General features: G+C 31.8%; 5 protein-coding genes across 9 annotated transcripts; 3 read left to right on the top strand and 2 right to left on the bottom strand.

The window, feature by feature from the left end:
- Nucleotides 1–1014: 1014 nt before the first annotated feature.
- Nucleotides 1015–1693, bottom strand: LOC121204754 (uncharacterized). Its single transcript, XM_041075254.1, has one exon. The coding sequence runs from the start codon at nucleotides 1595–1597 to the stop codon at nucleotides 1241–1243; it is 357 nt and encodes a 118-aa protein (XP_040931188.1). The 5' UTR covers nucleotides 1598–1693; the 3' UTR covers nucleotides 1015–1240.
- Nucleotides 1694–4816: 3123 nt separating this feature from the next.
- LOC107908209 (leucine-rich repeat extensin-like protein 4) lies at nucleotides 4817–6645 on the top strand. Its single transcript, XM_016835452.2, has one exon. It carries the CDS (start codon nucleotides 4965–4967, stop codon nucleotides 6366–6368), a length of 1404 nt encoding a protein of 467 aa, XP_016690941.2. The 5' UTR covers nucleotides 4817–4964; the 3' UTR covers nucleotides 6369–6645.
- Nucleotides 6646–8153: 1508 nt separating this feature from the next.
- LOC107909203 (stress response protein NST1) lies at nucleotides 8154–11252 on the top strand. Its single transcript, XM_016836659.2, has 3 exons — nucleotides 8154–8784; nucleotides 9978–10233; nucleotides 10615–11252. The coding sequence occupies exons 1-3, from the start codon at nucleotides 8452–8454 to the stop codon at nucleotides 10986–10988; spliced, it is 963 nt and encodes a 320-aa protein (XP_016692148.2). The 5' UTR covers nucleotides 8154–8451; the 3' UTR covers nucleotides 10989–11252.
- A 1305-nt stretch (nucleotides 11253–12557) lies between these two features.
- LOC107909201 (uncharacterized) lies at nucleotides 12558–18000 on the bottom strand. Of its 5 annotated transcripts, none has more exons than XM_041075253.1 (6): nucleotides 17860–17995; nucleotides 15014–16960; nucleotides 14186–14303; nucleotides 13742–13801; nucleotides 13545–13655; nucleotides 12558–13315 (listed from the first exon to the last, which is right to left on the bottom strand). In XM_041075253.1, exons 2-6 carry the CDS (start codon nucleotides 16957–16959, stop codon nucleotides 13115–13117), a joined length of 2436 nt encoding a protein of 811 aa, XP_040931187.1. In that variant the 5' UTR covers nucleotide 16960; nucleotides 17860–17995; the 3' UTR covers nucleotides 12558–13114. The 5 variants fall into 5 exon arrangements, with proteins under 5 accessions (XP_040931187.1, XP_016692147.1, XP_016692146.1 ...); XM_016836658.2 differs by having other exon boundaries at nucleotides 15014–16998; nucleotides 17860–17984; XM_016836657.2 differs by having other exon boundaries at nucleotides 12558–13655; nucleotides 15014–16935; nucleotides 17860–18000.
- A 568-nt stretch (nucleotides 18001–18568) lies between these two features.
- Nucleotides 18569–21601, top strand: LOC107909200 (serine/threonine protein phosphatase 2A 57 kDa regulatory subunit B' kappa isoform). Its single transcript, XM_016836654.2, has 2 exons — nucleotides 18569–20167; nucleotides 21051–21601. The coding sequence occupies exons 1-2, from the start codon at nucleotides 19019–19021 to the stop codon at nucleotides 21405–21407; spliced, it is 1506 nt and encodes a 501-aa protein (XP_016692143.1). The 5' UTR covers nucleotides 18569–19018; the 3' UTR covers nucleotides 21408–21601.
- The last annotated feature ends 1974 nt before the right edge of the window (nucleotides 21602–23575 follow it).

The raw sequence follows: 23575 nt of genomic DNA, 5'->3' as shown, positions 1-23575 counted from the left end.
CATGTAATGTTTAATTGTTTGGTTATTTCATTAGCCAAGTCAGTTTATAACATTAAATTTTTAATAAAATGATCATTTTGTTTTTTGATCTAATGTTTAATTGTTTGGTTATTTCATTAGCCAAGACAGTTTATAACGTTAAATTTTTAATAAAATGACCATTTTGTTTTTTGATCTAATGCATAGGGGTTGATTTACTTATTTTTTGAGGTAAAATGTAATTTGATTCCTAATACTTTTATCTCTTTTTGATTGGTGCAATGTTGTCGATTTTTTGTCTCGTTTTCTTATTTTATCATTTTCAAACTATTTACTCGTAGATTAGTTCAATAGTTTTGTCCGGAATAATATATCAATCGGTTTTGGATTCAATTAGTCGGTTTTGTTCGGTTTCACTAGCACTAATAACATTCAAAGGCTCATTTATAAATCTTAATCAAAATCGAGCTTAATTTATTTAATGTTCATATGTGTTTACGAATAAATTCATATTTTAAATTTTATTTGTTTACGTATAAAATTCATTTAATTCCAATGATCACTTAATTTTAAAAATATGTATTTCGCATTTGCATTCGAACCTGAAAAAACAAAACTTTTTGACATCAACCAAAATAAATTCAAATTTTAGTTGGTTTGATTCATATAGTAAGTGAAAGATCATCATGTCATCGAACAAAAATAATTAAATATTGATATAATTAAAAAAATCAAATCGTTTATTTAATCAATTCAAATAATTAAAACAAAGGCATAAGCAAAGATAGATACGCAGTGGTAGAGCTTAGTACAGATCATGGCTTCTTTAAAATGGTAAATTTTTAATTTACATATTTTATAATTTATAAAATTTTAAATTAGTAATAGTTAAATTATATTTTGGCCCTTCAAAAAACGATAAAAAATTTGATTTAACTCTTTAAAAATAATAAAGAATAAATTATTAAAATGATTAAATTATATTTTTATTATTATAAAGATATATAATTTAATTTAGATCCAAAAAGAAATTTCTAACTCCGCAAAATGCAATGATTTATTGATGAACAAATTTTTAAACCCCAATTACATAGCAACCAACCAAATTTTTAGGGCAATTAATAAAAAATGGCATAAATCAAAAAACATTTTTTTTCTAGATTTTTTATTAGACCATCAAAAATAAAAATTACCCTCTAATCCTTTTTTTTTAATTCTAAAAAAAATTGGTCTAAAAATTTATTCATTCCCTTTCCATATTTCAGTTCCACAACTTAGCCATATAGTAATTGTCTTCATAACCATCATCTTCTTCTTCTTTACATAATTCCAACGGTTGCTTTACAGCCTTGTGAAAACTCGTAATGCACGGCGAAGAAGATGGCGAAGCCATGGTGGTCGCATCTAAAGCCAAACATCCCTCGTTCCAGATTCTCCTTATTGGGTAAGACACGTTCGTGCTTTTGGAGAACTTGTGGAGACAATTTCGGCGTGATTTGTCGTGAAGGGCACAACCACAATTACGGTGGTACGGTCGACGTTCAATGACAATATCACAACTAGATAAACATCCTTCGTAGATTGATCGGAAAGGGCCGTCGGAAACTCCGACGGCCATATTCCGAACTTTTTTTATTTAACGATCGTCACTACAATGTATTAATGTACGCGTGTGTGAGATGAGACCAGGTGGGTGAAGGAAGGCTTTGCAATGCGCAAACATTTTTCAATGTAATAGAAAATTATTTCTATTTATAGATAGTCGTTAGGGTAGTTACTATTTGTGGAACGGTATATGCGGCAACAGCAACAACAATTATATTTAAAATTATGTAATAAAATACGCATTATTCTCGTTTTAATTTTTTTACAATACGAATTATTAATATCTTAAAATTTATATAAATTATAAATATTTTTTAAATATAATTTTGGATATATAAAAACATATAAATTTACTTTCAAATATATATTTATAATATAATATTAAAAACTCTATCACACGCGTATACTTGTGAAAATTACATATTTAAAATACATATGTATGTTTAAAAATAACATACAATAAAACATGAAATATATGTTTTGAAATTAATTATAATAATGCATGAAATATGTACGATATTAAAATAAAAATTAGATTAAACTATAAGTAAAACGAAATTTTAACACATGAATGCATCGGATTAAGAATACTAAATGAATACAATTATTTATTGTACTGCTGTCATCAATTCTAAGTTGGTGTCGGATTAATATGTGACACCATCTCAATCAACAACATTATTAATATATACAACTAATAGGAGTAATAAAGTATGCATAATAAATTAAAACGTATAAATAACTCAAAATAAAATATTGGATGTAATTGACATAGATTCAAATTCCACCACGTGCATTTTTTTATTGTTTTTTAATTAAAAAGACTAAACTACCCTCGAATAATATAACTTATTTTAAATACGAAAAGTTATTTTTGTAGTTTCCTTAATCGAGTTAGTGCCCGGTTGAATCACGACACCTACTCAATTAGCGATTTTATTAATAGTATAGATAAAAATGCTTTGGTAAAATATGACGTAATGTCAAATTTAGCCCACAACATTTATATTTTTTGTCAATTTGAGCTTTTTTTAAGCTAAATTTAGCCTTCAACCTTTTAAAAAGAGACAAATTTGACTATCAAACTTCTAAAAAGAGTCAAATTGTTGTTTGTTAATATAAATATTAACTAAAACATTAAAATTTTGAATATGATAGCTCGCATGGTGATATACATATATTTCATGCTAAATTTTATGAACTATTTTTTTTGAAACTTGATGTTTTAGTCAATATTTTTATTTAAAAAATGATTTAACTCTTTTAAAAAAATTAACAACCATACCTAAAAATAATAAATTTGTAGTTTAGTCCTTTTTAGAAATTATAAAGTTGTAAGTTAATAAAATGGTAAAATTTTCTTTTGACCTCTCCAAAAGTTCTTATTTGACCATTAGAATGAAGTTATTTGAAATTTAGTCCCCTAATTTTATTTCAAAAAATTTAAATTTCTCTATTTTTCAGATTTAAAAATATAAGTCAACTTATTAATACCGGTTAAATTATTTTGTCAAATTTACCGATAGGATATATTGAAATTAAAAAAAAAAACTTGCTTGGTAGCTACATAACAAAGAAAAAAGACGTTGTAATAAACTTAAATTTAACAGAATATTTTAACAGTACTAACAATTGAACTTGCTTTTTCAAATCTATAAAATAAAAAAAATAATTAAGAGACTAAATTCTAAACATATAAAAATATAAGGACTTAGAACATATTTTATCCATAAATATATACATTAGTTATTTCAAGTGTTAAAATATTGAGTCCAACTTTGATTTAGTGTAAAGTCCAACTTAAATTTAGTGGGATTTAACTCTTTGACCGAGAAATAAAAGCCAAGTATTAGAAATTAATGCCCATTTTTGTGGAGTGATTAAAGGTGTTAATCGTTTTTCTCCTTTTTGATATTTCTTTTAAAAATATTATAGCTATTTAGTTTTCATTTTTTAAATTAAATTGAAAATCGGATCGATTTAATTATAATTTGTAATTGAACCGATCCGAATTAAATTATCATTATTTGAATCAATTTGGTTTGTTTATACAATAATTACATAATAATTTACAATTTAGATTTACGTATGTTAGATATGCTTCAATTAAATTTGAATCGATATTTAACGTGGAAACTAATAATTTAGTTGACATGATAATAATATTTTACCTATTTAAAGTTTAATTTTAGTATAATGTTAAATTTAATCCTCAATATTTACATCTTTTGTTAATTTGGTTTTTATTTTCTTTTAGTTAAATTTAACCCTCAACTTAAAAAAAATAATTTTGAGCATTAATCTTTTAAAAAAAGTTGAAATGCTATTTTTTAACGATAATTCAGACTAAAACCTTAAATTTTTAAACATTGTAGTCTGCATGGGAATCTATATGTATCTCATGCATCTTTTTTAAACTTGTATACTCTTTTTTTTTTAAATTTGAATTTTTTCATTAATGTGGTATATAAATTAAATAATGTCATGTCTGCATAAAGTACACATGGGCTATCATGCTAACATCGTTTAAAAAAAGGCATAAAGATAAATTTAGCTCCTAACATTTACTCATTTTGGTTCTTATTCCTTTTTTATTGGGTCAATTTGGTTTTTAACCTTTAAAAATTAGTCAAATTACTTTTTTTTTACGAAAAAACTGACTGAATTGCTGAAATTTTAACAACATTGTTGTGACCACTAGTGTGAAAGTTTATGTATAATTCATAAAAAAATAATTTTTTAAATAAAAAATTTCATAAAAAGATTTAGAAAAATTATCCATATTAGCAATGAAGTATAAACTAAATTTTAACAATTTAGTCAGTTTATTTGTAAAAAAAAAAACCAATTTGCCTAAAATTTAAAGGTCGAGTGTCAAAATAACACAAAAAAAAGACTAAAATGACAAAATGAGTAAATGTTAGGAGCTAAATTTATGTTATGCCTAAAAAAAGTTTTACTTGGGATTTTCGTTAAAAAAAGGAAATTTAACTTTTTTTTTAAGTTAATTAAATTTAATTATCAAATTTACAAAAAAATTAAAATTAAAATTATATTATACCTTCAATTTTTAGCTCCCAACTTGCAAATTTAATGGACCGAGTAAATTTAATTCTTATGTGAACCAAACCGAATACACCGAACCGAATTACCATCCGTATTGAATTTCTTTTTTTTTTCTTCAATAAAAAGTGATTTAACTTTATATATTTTAGCACACTTCTTAGTTCTCCCTCACTGCTTCTTCACCATTATTTTCTTACTCAGTGACCTAAACAAAGCTTTAAAAAAAAATTAAAAACAAAAATTAAATCTTTTTTTGTTTTTGTTTTTTCAGACATTAATTTTAGTTTCCATTACATGTTCAATTGCTGTGTCTGATGAAGAACACAGTTGTTAACAATGTTCTTCTTATCATTGCATTCTTCGTTACTTTCAGATTCATTCCGTTCACCACTGCAACATCCGACAACCGTAGAAGAGTGTTTTATTACGGCGGCGAGTTCAAATCCGGCGCCGAGTTCGACTCAGTTCTTCCATCATCATCCTTAACCTTTGACAACCCTAGGCTTAAAACTGCTTACATAGCTTTACAAGCATGGAAACAAGCCATTATTTCAGATCCTTTGAATTTAACCTCCAATTGGGTAGGATCCAATGTATGCAACTACACTGGAGTTTTCTGTTCCCCAGCTCTCGACGATCCCGCCATCATAACCGTCGCCGGAATCGATCTTAACCACGGTGATATTGCCGGAACACTCCCGAAAGAACTTGGACTCCTTAATGATATAGCATTATTTCATGTAAACTCCAACAGGTTTTGTGGCGAAATCCCATGGAGTTTCAAAGAATTAAAACGTCTTTTCGAGCTTGATTTAAGTAATAATCGATTTGCGGGCAAGTTTCCTTACGTTGTTCTTCGAATCCCAAACCTTAAATTCCTCGACATTAGGTTCAATGAATTTGAAGGTAAAGTACCCAAAGCTTTATTCGAAAAGAAACTGGACGCCATTTTTATGAATAATAACAGGTTTGCTTTTGAATTGCCGGACAATATTGGGAACTCGCCGGCTTCCGTCATTGTTTTAGCTAATAACAGGTTTCATGGGTGTCTACCGAGGAGTATGGGGAACATGTCGGGTACTTTAAACGAAGTCGTTTTAAGTAACAATGGGTTACATTCATGTTTGCCTGAAGAGATCGGATCATTGAAGAACGTAACAGTTTTTGATGTGAAAAACAATGAATTGATCGGTGAATTGCCGGAATCGATCGGAAAAATGGAAAGCTTGGAACATTTCGATTTGTCGCATAATATGTTGTCGGGCACTGTTCATGAACGTGTTTGTTCGTTACCTAACTTAATGAACTTCAGTTTCAATAATAATTTCTTCACCGGAATGCCGCCGGCATGTTTGGATTTGGAACAATTCGATGACAAGAAAAATTGTTTCGATAATAGAGATCTTCAAAGATCGAGATTACAATGTAAAATGTTCAGTTGTGTGCCTTTAAATTGTAGTGCCATTAATTGCAGTCCGAAGCTTAGTCCATCACCTTCACTGCCACCTCCGCCATTGCTTCCGCCGCCGTGTCCACTCTACCCTATTTCACCGCCACCGCCACCACCGCCGCCAACACCACCAACTATTTCACCACCACCACCATGTTGGACATTACAACCACCACCACCACCGCCAAGTCCTACAGGTTATAGTCCATTATTGCCACCGTTTGCCGGAAAAAACTATTCTTCACCACCACCACCGGTATTCTACTAATTCCTTGCACAGTTGGATTATCTTTTTTGAGACAAAGAGCTGCATCCGAAACTGGAAACACATGCATGCAATTGCAAAGACATGACAAGATACACGAAGAAAAGGCAATGCAACATTGATCTTTGCTACTGTTTTTGCCGGTTTATTATTTTTTATTCTTGCCATGATTAGCTAAGCCTGAAGATTGTGTTTTTTTGTTCTTTTTACCATTTTTCTTCAATGTAAAATTTCGAGTTTCCATAATATGGACGTGTTCTTAAAAGTAGCAGTTGCAACACTATTATAATGGCGGCCCTTTTTTTTTTTTCTCTATGAATAATTAGTTGATTTTTTTTGTTATTGACGTAATCACTTACTTATCCTTCTAATTTTACAAAAAATTATAATTTTAATCCTTAATTTAATTTGTCTTTTAATCTTAAACTTAAAATATTTGTCAAATTATCCCAAAATGAATAAAAAATTTAATATTATTAACTTTGCTAATTTAGTATTCATTTGAATCATGGATATAAACAATTAGTTATTTTTTAAAAATTCAAAATTTAAAAAAGTTCATAAAAAATATTTAAATTATTTAAAAAATAAAAATAATACATATTTTTAAATATTTTTAATTTAAAAAATTAATTAATTGTTAATGTGGCATAACATGCCATATAGATGTTATGTCAGCAGAGTTAATAAACTTTAATTTTTCATATATTTGAAATAATTTGATAAAAAATTCAAATTTAAAGATTAAAAAAATAAATTTCATATGTATAACTAAAATATTTTTTTTATAAAATTGGTGAATCAAATAAATTATCATGCAGTGTAATATTTCATTTAGTCACTCTAAGATAAGTTGGGCTAAATTAGCCATGTATGTCAAAATAAAATTGTTAGTCGGTCAAATAGGCCGGTTATTTTATTTTTAGTTGGCAAGAAAGCTCGTCCAACACGACATATTTCCCTAAATTTTCTTTGAGTGTTTTGTCTCATTTTTATTTTATTTTAAATATCAAATTTCAATTTAGTATTTTAAATTTAAGGATAACACATGACTAATGACATATCTTTTTAAATGGACGTCGTGAGGTTGTTAATATCTTCCTTACACGTAATCATACTTCTAAACTTGATTTCAACTTCGCAAACTAAAGAGATAATATAATTATTGGTATTTGAACTTGACAATTAGGTCCTTAAACTTGAATTCTGTCAATATTTAATTATGTGACCAATGTTACTGAAACAGGATCAGATCGGACGGATCAAGAACTGATTGATATAATGGTTTAAATAAGGGGTTGAACAGATTGACTCAGAAATTACTTGAAATTGGTAAGAATCGAAAATAGAGACAAACGACGCAAGTTGAACTGATTTAATAACTTTGTTATTTATATTTTTTAGATTTTCATGATATTTTAATTATTTATTTTATTGTTGTTGCTTTGACATTGAACCGATCGAACTAATTGAACAGGAGATAGGTGATTTGACATGTTTAAACATTGATATGGTTATTAAAATATTAGATGTGACATTTTGAAATTGTACCACATCATCACTTAGAAATTTATATAAAATTTTTAATTTTCAAGTGATAATATGGCGCAATCATAGAATGCCGCATCATTAAACTTTTACATTTTTCAAGTTTAGGGACCGAAACGGACCTAGCTGTAAAGTTCAAATGCCAAAATGGACAAAAAAAATTACAGGTACCAATATGAACTTAGTTGCCAACTTCAAGGGCCAAAAATTATATTATTCTTACCAAAACGAAACGGCGTCGTTAAGCATTTACTTATTTTACGTTACCTTCTTCCCCTCACTCCCCCTACTCTGCAACAAAATACGCTTCCTTTTTAAACCCTAATTTTCTCTCCACTCGAATTTTATTTTTCTCGAGAAACAATCACTCCCTTCTGATCTCCAATTCCCTTCAAATTTCAACCAACCCTAATCAATCATTCCTTATTCTTTCAACATTTTAAATCAAATCTCGTTATTAACATCTCGATCTCAGTGTTCTTTAAAAAATTCGTATATTCGTCGATTCAACTTTTTCGATTTCGATTTTGGTGGTGAAATGGTGGGTGGAGGTAGCAGGAGAGACGAAGGATCATTAGTGATCACCAACACGAACGTGTTCGCTGCTCTCGAAACTCTCCGGAAGAAGAAGAAATCCGACAAGGACCGGCGGTCGAAGAAATCTTCTTCCAAGTCTGAAAAACAACAGAAGTCGCAACAAGAAGCCGAGTCTCAGGTGTTTTGGGCTCCGGCACCTCTCACCGTCAAGTCGTGGGCCGATGTTGATGATGAAGACGATGACGATTATTATGCTACCACTGCTCCACCTCAGTCCGTTTGGGGATCCTCGGAACCTTCTCAGAGTCACGAAGAGAAGACAGCTAATGTAGAGGTGAATAGTTTTATTGGTTAAACGATCTTTTGCCATTTCTTTTCCAAATCCATTTGTGTGAATTTTAATATATATTAAAAATATTCTTTTGTTATTATTTGAATGATTGTGGATGATTACGTTATGTGAAGTTTTGCTATAGAAACGCTTAGAAGTAGATGATTTGAGCAACGATTTGATGGCTGAAACTGATAGCAATAGCATACTTGTTTGAGGGTGGACATATTGATTTTGGTTCTCATATAAATTCTAGATTGTTCATTGTTTTCTGCTTGTAGTTCTCAATTTTGAGTTCAAGTTTGGAGCTATTTTGGTTCATAGATTATTGGGTATTTGTAGTAATAGCAGTGATACTTGAGAATGCCTCTATTTCTGCATACTTAAGTTGGATAGAAATTTTTAAACAGAAGTTCCTTTGAAAAGGTTCTAGCTGAGGTCGTGAGTTCATGATATTGTAAATGTTTTTATAGGAACTCGATACTCTTCCAAGAAGCTGGTTTGAATATGACTAAGCTATAAAACTACTGGCATGATTTTTCTAATTAGTGATACTCATGATTATTTTTACCAGCAGTTTGTATGCAAGTTCATGGTGAACTGGGGATACTTTTATGCTCAGAATGCTTATTATCCTGATTGCAATACTAAGAAAAATGCTGTCATCAACACTTTTCATACAGAAACCTTCCTCTGAAAAAGAAATGGTAGAAGGCAATAAGAAGCTTTATATATATAGGTCTTTCTCTCTGGATGAAGTCTTTTGTCTTTTTTCTTTTACTGGTATAATAGAAATTAATGGTGGTGTATATTGGTTTTATCTGTTTGTCTTATATTTATTTGAGTTAGTTTTAAAATCCATTGTTAGTATTATACGGCTCGCAGCTATTGAGGATCATGTTGTTATATCCATTGTTAGTATTATAGGGCTCGCAGCTATTGAGGATCATGTTGTTATAAGCTTTGGCACATCTAGATGTTTCTGTTGCAATGGCTTTTCCCCTGGAACATGATCTACTTTCATGCTCACATGGCTTGAGTCCTTTTTATTCATTTGTTATTTCTACCAAGAGGATGAGACTCTTGAGTGTAAATGATATGTGCTCTATGATTGAATGGCAATAATCGTACAGAACGAATGATGGAAATTAGTTGACTTATTGACAAGGTATGTCTTGTTTTATCTGTGGTTACAGGACAGTGAGAGTGAAGAAGATATTTTAGATGAAGGAGATGATGATATAGAGGAAGATCATGAACATGAACCGGAAATTCAAGTACATCCAGAGCCTGTGCTAAAAAGGGATCCTGAAATTCCTGCACCGCCCAAAGAGGCAGAAAGGCAACTTTCAAAGAAAGAGAGGAAGAAAAAGGAACTCGAAGAGTTGGAGGCTCTTCTTGCTGATTTTGGAGTCACACAGAAGGAAAACAACAGCAATGACGAGTCACGTGGTAATTTTAACCAACTTGGTGCTTTGATTACTTTCTATATTAGATCTATAATTATTTGCTTTTAACATTGTCCCCATTGTTTTGGCTGAAAGTTGGCTAGTTATTCCCATTTTGAGATCAGAAATTATTAGAATAAATTCTTAGATTATTTCTGTTTTGACAAACAACCTTTGATGATTTATTTTCCCAAGACGTATTGCATAAAGACCTTGGAGTTGTTTGTGAATCGAGCTTCGAAAATACAGAATTCTCTCTCAAGTGCATGCATGCAACCTTTTACAGTTATATGTGGCATTTCTAAACAAGAACTGTTCCTTTTCCAAAATATCAATAGCGGAAAATGTCTCTTCTAAGCTAGGTCTTTACGTCTTATATTTACAGATGTTGCACAAGAAAAGAAAGGAGGAGAAGGAGAAAAGAAAGATAATCCACCCGGAGAGTCTAAAAGTGCCAAGAAGAAGAAAAAGAAGGATAAATCAAAGGAAGGAAAAGAATCACAAGATCAACCTACTAGTACAGACACTACCAACGGGCTAGATGACTTTGCTGGGACCGAGCAAACTGAGGAGGATGTAGCTGCTGTTGATGTGAAAGAGCGGCTAAAGAAGGTGGCATCTATGAAGAAGAAGAAATCTAGTAAAGAGATGGACGCTGCTGCAAAAGCTGCTGCACAAGAGGCTGCTGCAAGGAGTGCGAAGCTTGCTGCTGCAAAGAAGAAAGAGAAGAACCGTTACAACCAACAGCCTGTACGGTAAAACATCTTTTTTGTTCGACATACATACGTATATGAACATGTCTTTCTTGTTGTTCATATAACAATGCGAAAATAAACAGTCGGGGTTTGCTTCCTTAGAAAAATGACCATGTAGTTGTATTTGAGTGCATTGTTGGACTAAACGAAAGTTTTAGGTTTTATAGCTTTTTGGTTCGTATTGTTTGCTCTTTTTATCATTGAACACATTGTTATGGCAGTTTTGTTTGCTAAAAAGTTCTTCATCAGACAACAGCTGAACTTAAAATTTTCTGTGTGTTACATTTTCTTGCTGCTAAGTATTTTTAGATGAGACCTGGTATGCTGGATGTAGGAAACATGGTAATCTGAATTCTGAGTTGTCAATGCACTAAAAGTACCATGGAGGTTCCTGTACTTAAGAGTTGTATTGCATTTTTTCCCTTTACTCAAAAATGAAAAAAATAGTTCATGTACCTTAAGATTAAGGAGCAAATTGGTCCTTATGATAACATACATGAATATTTTTTAATAGTAGAAATGAATGAAATTTTTAACAAAAAAATTAGTTTAACTACAAATATGGTACTTTTATCCACCATTAGTCGATGTTACTCGGATTTCAGTTTCAGATACGGGTATAGATTTATTAAAAGGTTTTCGTTATATATTGAAGATTCTTGGAAGTTTCGATATCCATGTGTTAGACATGATGAAATTAGGCTAAAATGGGTTTAGGAATTGGTTTAAAGCAGTGTTGTAAATTCGGTCCTGTTGAATGTGATTCATTATTCCATCTAATCAGGAACTTTTTTTCCAACCCTGTTAAGAATTTAACGGTAAAAAATCCTATTTTAAATTTATTTTTTGGATTTTTTTTTCATGAAAGATATTATATTTGATGAGGACTTGGATATTTAACCGCTTTAATTTATATTAAAATTTTATATCATTTAGTAAAATACAAATTAGATTTTTGTTGTACTGAATGCCTAGTAGATATTTTATTTCCTTTTTAACAGTCAATCTTTTTTAAATGGAGGTTTTTTACTATTTGATCTTTGGTTCGTATTTTAAAATTAAATTGGTGTCAACTCATGTTACCTAAAATTTATATATTTTTCAAACGGATATTTTAAGAAATTTGAACCTTAATATTATTATTTTCTGAAAGTAAAAGAAAAACAAATGTACGATGATTTTAGAGTCATGAATGACACATTCATTGAGTACCAAAATTTGATTGGGTATAAATGTTTTTATTCCATTTTCAACAATGAGGTGCTTATGTATAAAAATATAAGGCTTTATGGGAGCATAATATCAAGATAAAAAAAAAAAGAAAAGAAACTTAAATACCAAATTTGGGTATATTAATCCTTTTTATGAAGTTGGCTTTAAGAGAGGAAGTTGCAGCTTTGAGTGAACATATGCACTCTTAAGTAAAATTAATTGAAGGTTTGGAGCATAAGAACTGGATTGATGTAACTGTATTGATGATACATTTCTATTCAATCATTACAAAATAAAATTAATTCTGAAAATTATCAAAACGAAAATTTAAAAAATTAAAATGATAGTAAAACAGTCAATGTATAAATATTTATTTTATAAATTATAAAAATAAATATATTTAAATTGACTTAGATCTCTTTGCTTCAACAAGAACTACAATTAATAAAACAAAAAGAAAAAAAAAGAACAAAAAACAACGAAACAAAAATTTCATCAAAGATTACAAAATGCTAGAATAAAACTACGATAAAAAAACATAAAATGCCTGTAGTTACAATCGAAACTAAAACCCTCTATTGTTAGAAACATCTTTTCGCCAAACAGGCTGTCCAGTTCTTACATTTTGCCCATAGAATTGACTTCCATCACCAAATTGTTTGCCTTGTGAACCAGGTGGAGGAACCCGCCCATTCCCTTGTTGCTGTTGCTGCCATGGCTGAGCAGCATTTTGTTGACCGGGAACTTGCATTGGCTGTTGAAATCTATTGACTTGGGGTGGTAGGGGTTGTTGTTGGGATGTTGGCTGCCATTCCGGTATATCGTCATCCTCGTCGTCGTCATTATCGTTCCACTGTTGCAGTGGAACCCTTAGAGGAGTATTAGTAGTTGGTTGCCCATACTTTTGTATGAGCTCTCTCATTTGATCAACAGGGCAAGATGATGTTTGAGCGTGTAAACGAGAGGCTTGGGACTGGTACCCGGCAGGGTATTGTGGCCCTGACGGGTTTGTGTTCGGGCCACTAGAGAAATTAAACTTGGGTAGGTCATCTTCATCCCGGGACATTGTCCCAGGGCCAAATCCCGGTGGAATATCGTCACCCTCATCATCAGGAGGAGCTTCAAAATGAGGAAGTCCGCCATGAGAAGACATCGGCGGCAGCACCGACGTAGAGTTAGAATCGATGTCAGTGTTGCTTTTTTGAGAAGTGAAGTGTTGCTTTTTCGAGATGTGTTTATGGTGTGAAGTTGAGTTCGGTGATGTTAATTGAGTTCTTCTCCATACAACAACACCAATTAGACCATTATCTAACGCATTAAGAGCTTGAATTTGGTCCTTTGAAAGTACCTTGGTGAGCATTTCAAGTGTTTTTGCATCGGGTGGGCAACAATAAAGTTCGACCCCGCAAGCAGGCTCAGCAAGACCAGCTCTCCCGTCTGAAATATATGAATCAGCCGTCTGCATAAAGGGTATCTGAGTTATAAACCATCACTAACAAATTCTTTGTTCAATGTTTCAATGTTTCGATTTCCCTTTTCCCTTACCTCGACCAGGCTCTGCCGTTCGCTCTCGGACGATCCCTCCTTGCAAACGATATGAATAACCTGCAAAATGAAAGGTCAAATACTTGAATCAGTCCAACTTGCAACATCAATCCAAAACCAGATCCTTATGTTAGATTTTGATATGGAGTACTATAAAACTTTTTTTTTTCGTTTGATATGGTGTCTGCTGTTACATGGATCAACGATTAACATCAGAATTAACCATCACAAACACTAAATTAAATAGCTAACTCGCGATTTTACACAAAAGAAACACGAACATAGAACACTAAAAGCTTTTACCAAATTCCATAAACGCAAAAATAATAAATGGAAGATGAAATTGGGTAAATAAGTTTGTTTCTGTTCCCTCATTTTTGCTTCTTTTTGGACAGAATATGGCAAGCACAGGAATTCACTACAACTTAAATGAACTTTAGATACCATAACAGCACGACTCCGAGACAATGGAAGCTCTTGGAGGAACTTCTCGAATGCTTCAAGTCTGACTCTGCCTTTGATTTCAAGAATGCTAGGCCACTCCGTAGAAGTTCTTTCACCGCTGCAGCACCCAAAATTGGATTGTTAAGTATGTGAATCAGGCCTTAAATGTAAAATCCAATGAAACTTAGCAAGTCAACAATCAACATCTCATGCAGAACAAAACCATTCAAAATAGCTAAAATGCGTCAACCAAGAGTTACCGGACCTTCCACCAACTTATTTAAGCTTTCAACCTAGAAGAGTTCTTACGAGATTAGTCAATGTTCAACATTCCCATGAGTCTCCAAGCTGCCAATATACCATGACACTCTAATATCCTTGCTTCATGAAAAGTTGTTCGTCTACATAGCCCTCAAAATACTTGATTTGGTCATCTAAAGTAGAAATAAGCTTTTAAAATCTATCATATCCACTATAGTTACTGTTTAAACAATAAGAAACTAGGAAAGGTCTCAGATATTGCAAACTCCACAACGTTCCCCAATTCATTTCTAAAAATATTTAGAATACATGGCCATCGTCAAGGTTGAGTTAATAACAACTTAAGCCCTGTCTACTTATCAACAAAGTACATGATTATACATAAAGATATGCCTGTACATTTACTAAAATACAGATAAGAATGAAGGAGAATCATGATAAATTGAATTATATATATGAGTGAGAGACAAACATATGCAACAAAATAGGATGAACAACCAATTATGTTAAATAAAAAAATTTCTAAGAAAAAAATAGCTCTGCATAACAAGGCAATTGTAAACATACCTTTTAAAAGTACAAATAACAGAGGTTGTGGTTGAGAGGTTTAGCTGGAGCATCCCTTCCCAGACACGTTCACCCTTCGAAGTGGTTGTAGAAACTATAGTTTCTGTTTTTGCAGGAATGTCATTCAGCTTAACATCTGAAACTGATTTCACATTGCTTGCATCACTAGTTCCAGGTTTATCAGGCATTGTCTTCACAGGAATTTGTGAAGCTCGACCAAAAGACTTTGAGTCAGACCCAGCTTCTGAGTCATCCTTAGCAGAAATTGCTGTTGCTTTTCCAGCCTCATCAGGTAAATTCTCAAACGGTGGCTCTGAACCAAGAGATTGCATAAACTCGTCAAGGGAAACAATTGGAGGCAAAAAATCCACGTTCTTGATTTCATCTTCTCCCATCAACCCTTGCATTGGATCAGGTCCCTCGCTTGAAGGAATGGTAATGGTAAGATTTGGGTCCTCTAGATTACTCTTTTCACTTCCAGTATCTAATTCATCTTTCTTTCCGACAGTTTTAATGGTTCTAGGAGTTTCTTTTGCCTCAGTTTTTGGTCGCCGAATAGTTGAAGTTCCAGCAGATACTTCTACTGAAGCACTGTCAGTTTGTTCAACCTCCACTTGAAACTCACCCTTATGAGTTTTCCTTACTAGACGTCTAATATCAACTTCTACATCTGGCAAAACTACCATTTGAGCAAACTCTTCTGCTTTTGCTTGCCGCCACTCTGAAAGCTCTTTAGAAGCCAGTTCCTCAGCACTCATAGAACAAAGCCTGTGTGGGGTAATTTTACCAGACACAACTCTTTCTCTGAGTTCAGGGTTATTACGATCCTTTAAGTTAAACAAAAGAGACCTGCCCTTCTCTTTATACTTTTTATTCACACCTCCAAATAATTTAAAGAGTTCTGCTTCAATTTGATAAGCCAACTCTTGTGGAGACTGTAATGATTGTTTTAAACCATCTTTTCCCACCTTCAATTGAGGTTCTAATACCCAAGAAAGGCCATTTCCCTGCAAAAGTTCATCTCTTGCAAATAAGTTGTCAGTAAATTGAACATCCTCATCAGGTAAAAGATTGCTGGATTGAAATTGCAGCTCATTGCATTGCACAACTTCTGTACCTTCACTATTATTTCTGACAGTACCACCGTGTCGGTTGGGAAGCAATATCCCCTGGGGTTCTGCAGATAAAGTGTGGACAGCATCAGACTTGCCAGAATCGGAATCAACTGGGTGAGAACCCTCTTCTGTCTTCCCAGAGTTCTTCTCCACCATTGCATTTTCACTTTGCAGCTGAGAAACCAATGCCAGGGCACCAACTAAAGATTCCCGCATCTTGGACCTCACAGATTGAAATGACTCAGTCTGAACCTTTGATGATGGCCGTATAGGTGCAGGTTGATTCCTTGAAGCTGATGACCCAACTTTGCTCGGAAGTGATCTCTTATTCGATGCTGGAGAAGGTTCTGATCCCAGCGAGCTAGAAACAGATTGCATCTGAACAGGTCTTTTACTAGGAACAGATAATGGTTGCAACCATGGCCTGGGTTCCATATGTGCCACTTGTTTGTTTGGCAGTGATAACTTCTTTGGAAGAGAACTCGGGGCAATTGGTTCCATCAGCTCCTTACGCTTATTCAAAGTTGGTAATTGATGTTGTCTCATGCTATCCAGCACGGTTGGAATCATTTCTCCCACTGGCTTATTAGACATTAAATACTGCTGTGGTAGCTGAGTATAAGCTTGGGACTCAACATATCCAACTTGTTGATTTGATATTGACGGTAACTGAGACTCGCAATTATTAGGCATGGATCCCATCTGATCTTTCGCCATATTCGATGGTATCTGCTGCTGTAAAGATTCATCAATCCCAAATCCCATGGACATCTTGCTGGAAATGGGTTCAAGCTGTGCCATCAATTGCTGAGATGCCAGATCATTGGACATGCTAGATCAGAACCGTAAACCACATATAAATACAAGTACCTTGTAAATTACCAAACAAATCATCAATCCATTGTAATGCTATTAAATCAAAGCTTACACGTTCACTTCATCAATGAAACAAAAGAATGACTATGCAAACCAAGAACATACAAAATAGTGATTTAATTTTTTTCACAAAATTAATTATTAAAATAATTAAAAAAAAGAAAAAAAAAAGAAAGAAAAGACAGCTCGATGTAGATATAATTTTAACATAAGAAAAAATACTCTTTGATTGGTGTCCAAGTCGAAAATTGAGAGGAATGAACGGAATAGAAAGTTAAAACAATAATAAGAGAATATTGAATCGACAATTAAAATTTCTTTCAAATTGATAAGGAAAATAAGCTAAAAAATATAAAGCATTAGTCATTTGTGAGACAACTAATACATTGGGGGGGGTTATGTAATGCAAAGTCGAGAATAATCGGAACAGAAACAGCAAAAAGAAAAAGAAAGAGTACAAAACCACATTCAAAGAAACGTATTCAAATCTCAAACCCTAAATCAAAACAACGAATGAAATTTTCAGAAAAAAAGTAAGTGATTAATCAAAGAAAAGATCTCCGGTTTCGAAATAAGGAAGCTTACAGAAAGTCAAAATAAAAACAATAAAGAAAGTATAACCAATTACAAACATTTCAAAAAACAAAATTGAACTAAAAGGTGAAAATTCCTTCCAAATTGTAATTTCATGCAAAGTCGAGAATCATCAAAAGAGAATGAAAATTGTAAAAATACGATTCAAAGTAACAGAATCAAATCTCAAACCCTAAAATCAAACACAAGTAACCAAATTTTCACCCAAAAATAAGTGATTCGTCAAGTGAATATCTAGGGTTTCGAAGTAAGGAAGCTTACAATAATGGAGAGTAGCAGAGCAAAACTGAGCGCTTAGAGGAAATAAGGATAAAAGCTCTATGGAACCTTAGACCTCTGGGAGGGTTTGAAGAGCTTGCTGTGTAGGAACCCTAAACTAATATTAAAACACTAATTAGGATTGTGGTTTAAGATATTTATTTGATATATATTTTTTATATTTGGATATCGTGAATTTAGATTTTGAAATAATTATTCTTTTATGTTTATAAATATTTGGATATTCATTAATTAAATTTATATTAAGTATTTCGATAATAAATATTCAGATATTAAAATTTATTAATTATAAAATTTTTAATTAATTTTCAAATTCGAAATTAGATATTCAGAATATAATTAAGTAATCAAAATAATTAAACACATCTATTTATGATTTTTTTCATTAAATTAAAGTCTTGATTGATATTTTATTCGAATTCCATCCTTTAAAAAATAATATTTTTAGTTTCAAAATTTCCCACTAATAGATTAAACAAAAAAAAGTTAACAAGATTAAAGGGATTAAATTTTAAAAAATAAAAGTATATAGATTAAATTTTAAATTTGTGAAGAATATAAGGTCATATGGAATATTTTAACAAAAAATTCACATTTTCTCATCAACAGAATTTTTTTTTTCTAGTTTGCTTCCCTTTCATTTTCTTCAACAACAACAAAGAAAGATTCAAAGAAACTCAAACCTTATTATTGTTAAAATAGATTTTCTCCACCGTAAATAATAACAAGAAAAGAAAAAGAAAAAAAAAAGCGATAACAACAATTTCTCTCGCTCAAGCTTTGAACAAATAATCCGTTTTTTTTTTCCTTTCTATCCAAACACACAGTTTTGCATTCTCAGAAAATCTAGTCGGATCTTTCTGTACCACAGGCAACATTGTAATAACTTTTTTCTCTCTTTTTTTTTAATCATGGAATAATGAAATTCAGATTCATCATCTTAAAAAATTTTATTTTTTTCCTCATTTTTTAGAGAATCTGCTTTTATCAATAAATTCTAGGATTAGTGTTTTTATTTTTAAATTGTTTTATTGATTCATCAGATCGGTTTCTGGATAATGTAGTTGTTTTTAAATTTAAGAATCTTTTTTGGTCCTCAATTTAATATTTTTAAAAATTATAATACCTTTAAAATTCTACAATGTTAAGGCAATTCCTCAGTAAAATTCCACGGAGTTTCGGGAATTCGGATTCGCCGGAGTTAACTCGGCCGAACTCATTCATGACAGCCGGTCCACACACTCATCTATCCAACAGTTTCAACTCGGGCTGCGGCCGTCCCTGCGCCACGAAACGAACGTCCTCCTCCATTTTCCCGGCAAGTGTTGTGGCGGGAATTGAACCTTTGCTGCCGTTCAAAAACGCGCCAAATTCAGAAAAGATGAACCTTTTCGTCAGTAAGGTTAGCCTTTGTTGTGTGACTTTCGATTTCAGTGACGCGACTAAAAATTCGATTGAAAAAGATGTGAAGAGACAGACATTGCTTGAGTTATTAGATTTCGTGGCTTCTGGATCTATTAGATTTAGCGAACATGCGATTTTGGCCATGTGTAGGATGTGTTCGACGAATCTGTTCAGGGTTTTCCCGCCAAATTATCGGTCTATTACAAGTAATAATGGTGAAAACGATGATGATGATCCAATATTTTGTTCAGCTTGGCCACATTTGCAAATTGTGTATGATCTGCTGCTCAAGTTCATCACTTCTTCGTGTCTCGATGCTAAAGTAGCTAAAAAGTACATAGATCATGCCTTTATTTTGAGATTGCTCGACTTGTTTGATTCAGAGGATCCGAGAGAAAGGGAGTGTTTGAAGACTATATTGCACAGGGTTTATGGGAAGTTTATGGTTCATAGGCCACTTATTCGAAAGGATATAAGCAATATATTTTATCGATTCGTTTTCGAAGAGGAGACACATAATGGAATCACTGAGTTGTTGGAGATTTTCGGGAGTATAATCAGCGGATTCGCTCTGCCTTTAAAGGAGGAGCATAAGATCTTCTTGCAGAGGGTTTTGATTCCGCTGCACAAGCCAAAAACTTTGGGAGTTTACTTTCAACAATTGTCTTATTGTGTCACTCAGTTCATCGATAAGGACCCGAAGCTATCTAGTATAGTGATAAAGGGGTTATTGAAGTACTGGCCAATAACAAACAGCCAGAAGGAGGTGATGTTTCTCAACGAGTTGAAGGATATTTTGGAAGAAATCGACATGGTGGAATTCCAAAAAGTTATGGTCCCATTGTCTTGGCAGATTGGTCGTTGCATTAACAGTTTCCACTTCCAGGTAAATTTCTCTGTACCTTCATATACTTACTTTGCATCTCATTATTGCCTTGATTATACATCTTGTGCTTAGTATGTTCTCATCTTGATCCTTTTACGACACTGCCTTAAAACACGCATCTATTAACTTGTTAAGAAATGTAATGACTAGATGTTATCTTCGAATCGAATGATATGTTTGTGACACTAATCTACCATACACCATCATGTTTGAGTTTTGACCAGAAGTGAGCATAACTCGAGAAAACTCGGGGGGGGGGGGAGGCCCTGATTTAATGAGTTACATAATGTCTAAACTAAGGGTTCGTACCTTTATGGTTGGCTTAAATAAGACTGAGCTTAGTTATATCTCTATGTTTGACCTGTAATGACTAGATGTATCTTCTAGTCTAATGATATGTTTTATGATTTGACACTGATCTACCATACACCACCGCCATGTTTGAGTTTTGACCAGAAGTGAGCATAACTAGAGAAAACTCAGGGGGTAGGCCCCAATTTAACGAGTTACATAATATCTAAACTAAGGGTTTGCAGCTTTACGGTTGGCTTAAATAAGACCGAGCTTAGTTACATATGTTTGACCTGAATGTAACATGCGTCGGTCAACTCCGTGCCCAGCAACAGTTTTGTGGGGACTTACTGATGTCTTAAAATGAGGGTAGCTGTTAAACTTTTCAGTTACATGTCTTTGTTTTACAACAATTGAGATGTCTACATAATGCAATCATCCAACCTGTAATTGATTGAAAGTTGTCTTTACTCGCATGGTTTTTATACTCATTATCATAAGATTTCAATCATTTGACTTGATTGCTGTAATCAATCTGGGACATGGAGAAGAAAGATTATAAGCTTAATTTTAATTCATCTGCTTGTTTCAGGTGGCTGAAAGAGCACTTCTCTTTTGGAATAAAGAACATATCATAAACATAATCGCACATAACCGGCATGTGATTTTTCCCATCATACTTCCAGCCTTGGAAAAGAATGCCCGGAACCATTGGAATCAATTCGTCCTGAACTTAACTTTAAATGTCAGGAAGATGTTCATGGATATTGATGATGGATTTTTCATGTCTTGCCTTATTCATTTAAAGGATGAAGAAGCAGAGCTAAGCGAATCCGCTGAGAAAAGGAAAAAAGCATGGGAGCGGCTAGAAAACGCAGCTAATCACCGGCCCCCAACAACTAGAAATACTGCTGCTCTGGTAACTCATTCGGCAACCTCAATCTCGTGAAGTGCTTTCCCGAACCTATGTTATTCAGGTACTAGTGTAGTACTTGTTGGATACGCGATGTTCATTTTTTACATATTTGGGAGATTGTTAGAAGGTCATAGATTCATAATTCATATCTAAATATACATTCGACACTGACACGGATACATTAACAAAAAAAATGAAAAATCAGAGCAGCATGCATAATCCTGAAATTATTGTTACTTATTTTCCTTTATTTCAAGGGAAATACATGCAAATGGCTACTGTCAATGTGCTGATATGCATACATACATATATAGATATGTATACGTATGTATATGGATTTTTCATTGGCGGTCATTCCTTGTAAGGTATATGGATTATTCAAACTTTTTTTTAAAGTAAGATTTATATTATGTATATCATCTGGTTGCAAATCATATTCATATAAATTATCATCTATATATATATTATATAATAAGATAAAAAGTTATTGGATAAAATTGATGTATATTAGCGTTTCTTATGACATGGGACAATGTATAAACTTATTCAATTTGAGTAAATTTAAATAAAAGTTACTAATTTCATTAGGGTACTTGTAAATGGTAATTTTTCATATAATTAAATTGTTTTATACATAAGTAATATAAATTATGTAGAATATTATAAAATTAATAGGGCACATTTGGTATGCTTGATGTAAAAGAGAATATTGTGTTAAATAACATTCAAGTTTCAAAATGATGGATGGAAGATAGATATTATTATATTAAATATGTTTGGTTATTGAAAATTGTGGGTAAAAAGGTATCTTTAGTTTCTTCCAATTTCGATACTAAGCATATTGGTCATTCAAAAAAAATCAAAATAATTTAATTATTGTCAATTTTAAAAGTAAATAATTAAAAATAATTAATCTTGATGTTAATATTTTTATCAATTATATATAATTTTGATTGGGTTTATTTTATTAATTTTTATTAGAAGCAAAACATACCCAAATGCCATAAATTTGTATAAGAAAATGGGATTTGAAATTAAAGAGAGTGAGAGCTGAGGAACATGAATGTTTTGTTCTTACAAAGTTGGTGCTTGATGCTCGTCACGCCATAACATGAAATGGAAAGTATGATGTTTGTATTTTAAGTTTATTGTTATTTTTTTGTTGTAATGTAATTGTTTATTTGTAAAAAAAAATTGATATTTGTTGTCTTATTTGAATTTTATTTATTCTTATTTCTCGTATTAAGATTTTGACGAAATGTTATATATGATAATATGATCGGTAAGAATATAATATTACAATGTTTGGTATAAAAGATTAAAAATTTGAAAAAAATATAAAATATGTTTGGTTTACTAAACACTCATTAGGGATGTGACGAGTAAATTCTAAAATTAGTTTCATCAAATAAGATATATTTTTTTAATTTTGATATTTTCTAGTGATATTTATTATTAAGTTAGCTTATTATTAACAAACATGTAACTTAATCTATTTGTTTTCAAATAATTTTAATTAATTTATTTTACACATTGATAATGTTCACTTGTCTTGAAAGTTAATTGAATTAATCAAATTAACCGAAATTTTAATTCTTGAAATACTGTATAATTATTAAGTTCGGTTAATTATCAGATTTCGATTTAAATTAATTGATAATCAAAATTTTAAAAAAATCATTAATCGGTTAAATTCGACAACCAACTGATTAATGAAATTAAATTAATTTAATCGATTAATTCGATTTTAATTAAAGTTCAAAACCATTACTATGCATAATCTCATGCTATGAATTAGCAACTACTTCTTTAAAATCATTCACTAGAAAATTGGTGACATTTTTATTTATTGAGAAGAGAATACATTGATAGAATTATTCCAAAAAGACAAAAATCCCTCATTCCTACCTTCTTAAGAAACACCTCAAAACCCCAAAATGCTAGCCCAATACTCAACATCTTTACCATTTTTTTATTTTTTTTTTCCATAAGAAAACATAAATTAAGCTTAAATCAGAAGATCCATTGTTTAAGTTTCCTATGGGTTGAGCCAAACCAGTCCTAATAAAAGTTTAAGTTTGATTGATGAGTCTAGGTTGGCGTAAAAAATAGATTTAAATTTTTATCCAAGTTAAATTTAGATAAAAATGTTAAAATTTGAATTTGGTCCATATTAATTTTTTTTTATTTTTTATATAAAA

The sequence above is a fragment of the Gossypium hirsutum genome, chromosome A08 (genome assembly GCF_007990345.1).
Source record: "Gossypium hirsutum isolate 1008001.06 chromosome A08, Gossypium_hirsutum_v2.1, whole genome shotgun sequence".
NCBI classification, from domain to species: Eukaryota; Viridiplantae; Streptophyta; class Magnoliopsida; order Malvales; family Malvaceae; genus Gossypium; species Gossypium hirsutum.
Note: the sequence above shows the minus strand (reverse complement) of the source record. Positions and strands in the feature narration are given on the sequence as shown.

What these genes read in the sequence shown, in the direction of transcription:
- LOC121204754 (XM_041075254.1), bottom strand. Translation starts at nt 1,597, where the DNA reads ATGGCCGTCGGAGTTTCCGACGGCCCTTTCCGATCAATCTACGAAGGA.
- LOC107908209 (XM_016835452.2), top strand. Translation starts at nt 4,965, where the DNA reads ATGAAGAACACAGTTGTTAACAATGTTCTTCTTATCATTGCATTCTTC.
- LOC107909203 (XM_016836659.2), top strand. Translation starts at nt 8,452, where the DNA reads ATGGTGGGTGGAGGTAGCAGGAGAGACGAAGGATCATTAGTGATCACC. An exon ending in AGAAGACAGCTAATGTAGAG is followed by an intron (nt 8,785 to 9,977) that starts GTGAATAGTTTT and finishes CTGTGGTTACAG; the next exon opens with GACAGTGAGAGTGAAGAAGA. An exon ending in CAGCAATGACGAGTCACGTG is followed by an intron (nt 10,234 to 10,614) that starts GTAATTTTAACC and finishes TTATATTTACAG; the next exon opens with ATGTTGCACAAGAAAAGAAA.
- LOC107909201 (XM_016836655.2), bottom strand. Translation starts at nt 16,959, where the DNA reads ATGTCCAATGATCTGGCATCTCAGCAATTGATGGCACAGCTTGAACCC. An exon ending in GTTATTTGTACTTTTAAAAG is followed by an intron (nt 14,304 to 15,013) that starts GTATGTTTACAA and finishes TGGGTGCTGCAG; the next exon opens with CGGTGAAAGAACTTCTACGG. An exon ending in AACGGCAGAGCCTGGTCGAG is followed by an intron (nt 13,656 to 13,741) that starts GTAAGGGAAAAG and finishes CCCTTTATGCAG; the next exon opens with ACGGCTGATTCATATATTTC.
- LOC107909200 (XM_016836654.2), top strand. Translation starts at nt 19,019, where the DNA reads ATGTTAAGGCAATTCCTCAGTAAAATTCCACGGAGTTTCGGGAATTCG. An exon ending in TTAACAGTTTCCACTTCCAG is followed by an intron (nt 20,168 to 21,050) that starts GTAAATTTCTCT and finishes TGCTTGTTTCAG; the next exon opens with GTGGCTGAAAGAGCACTTCT.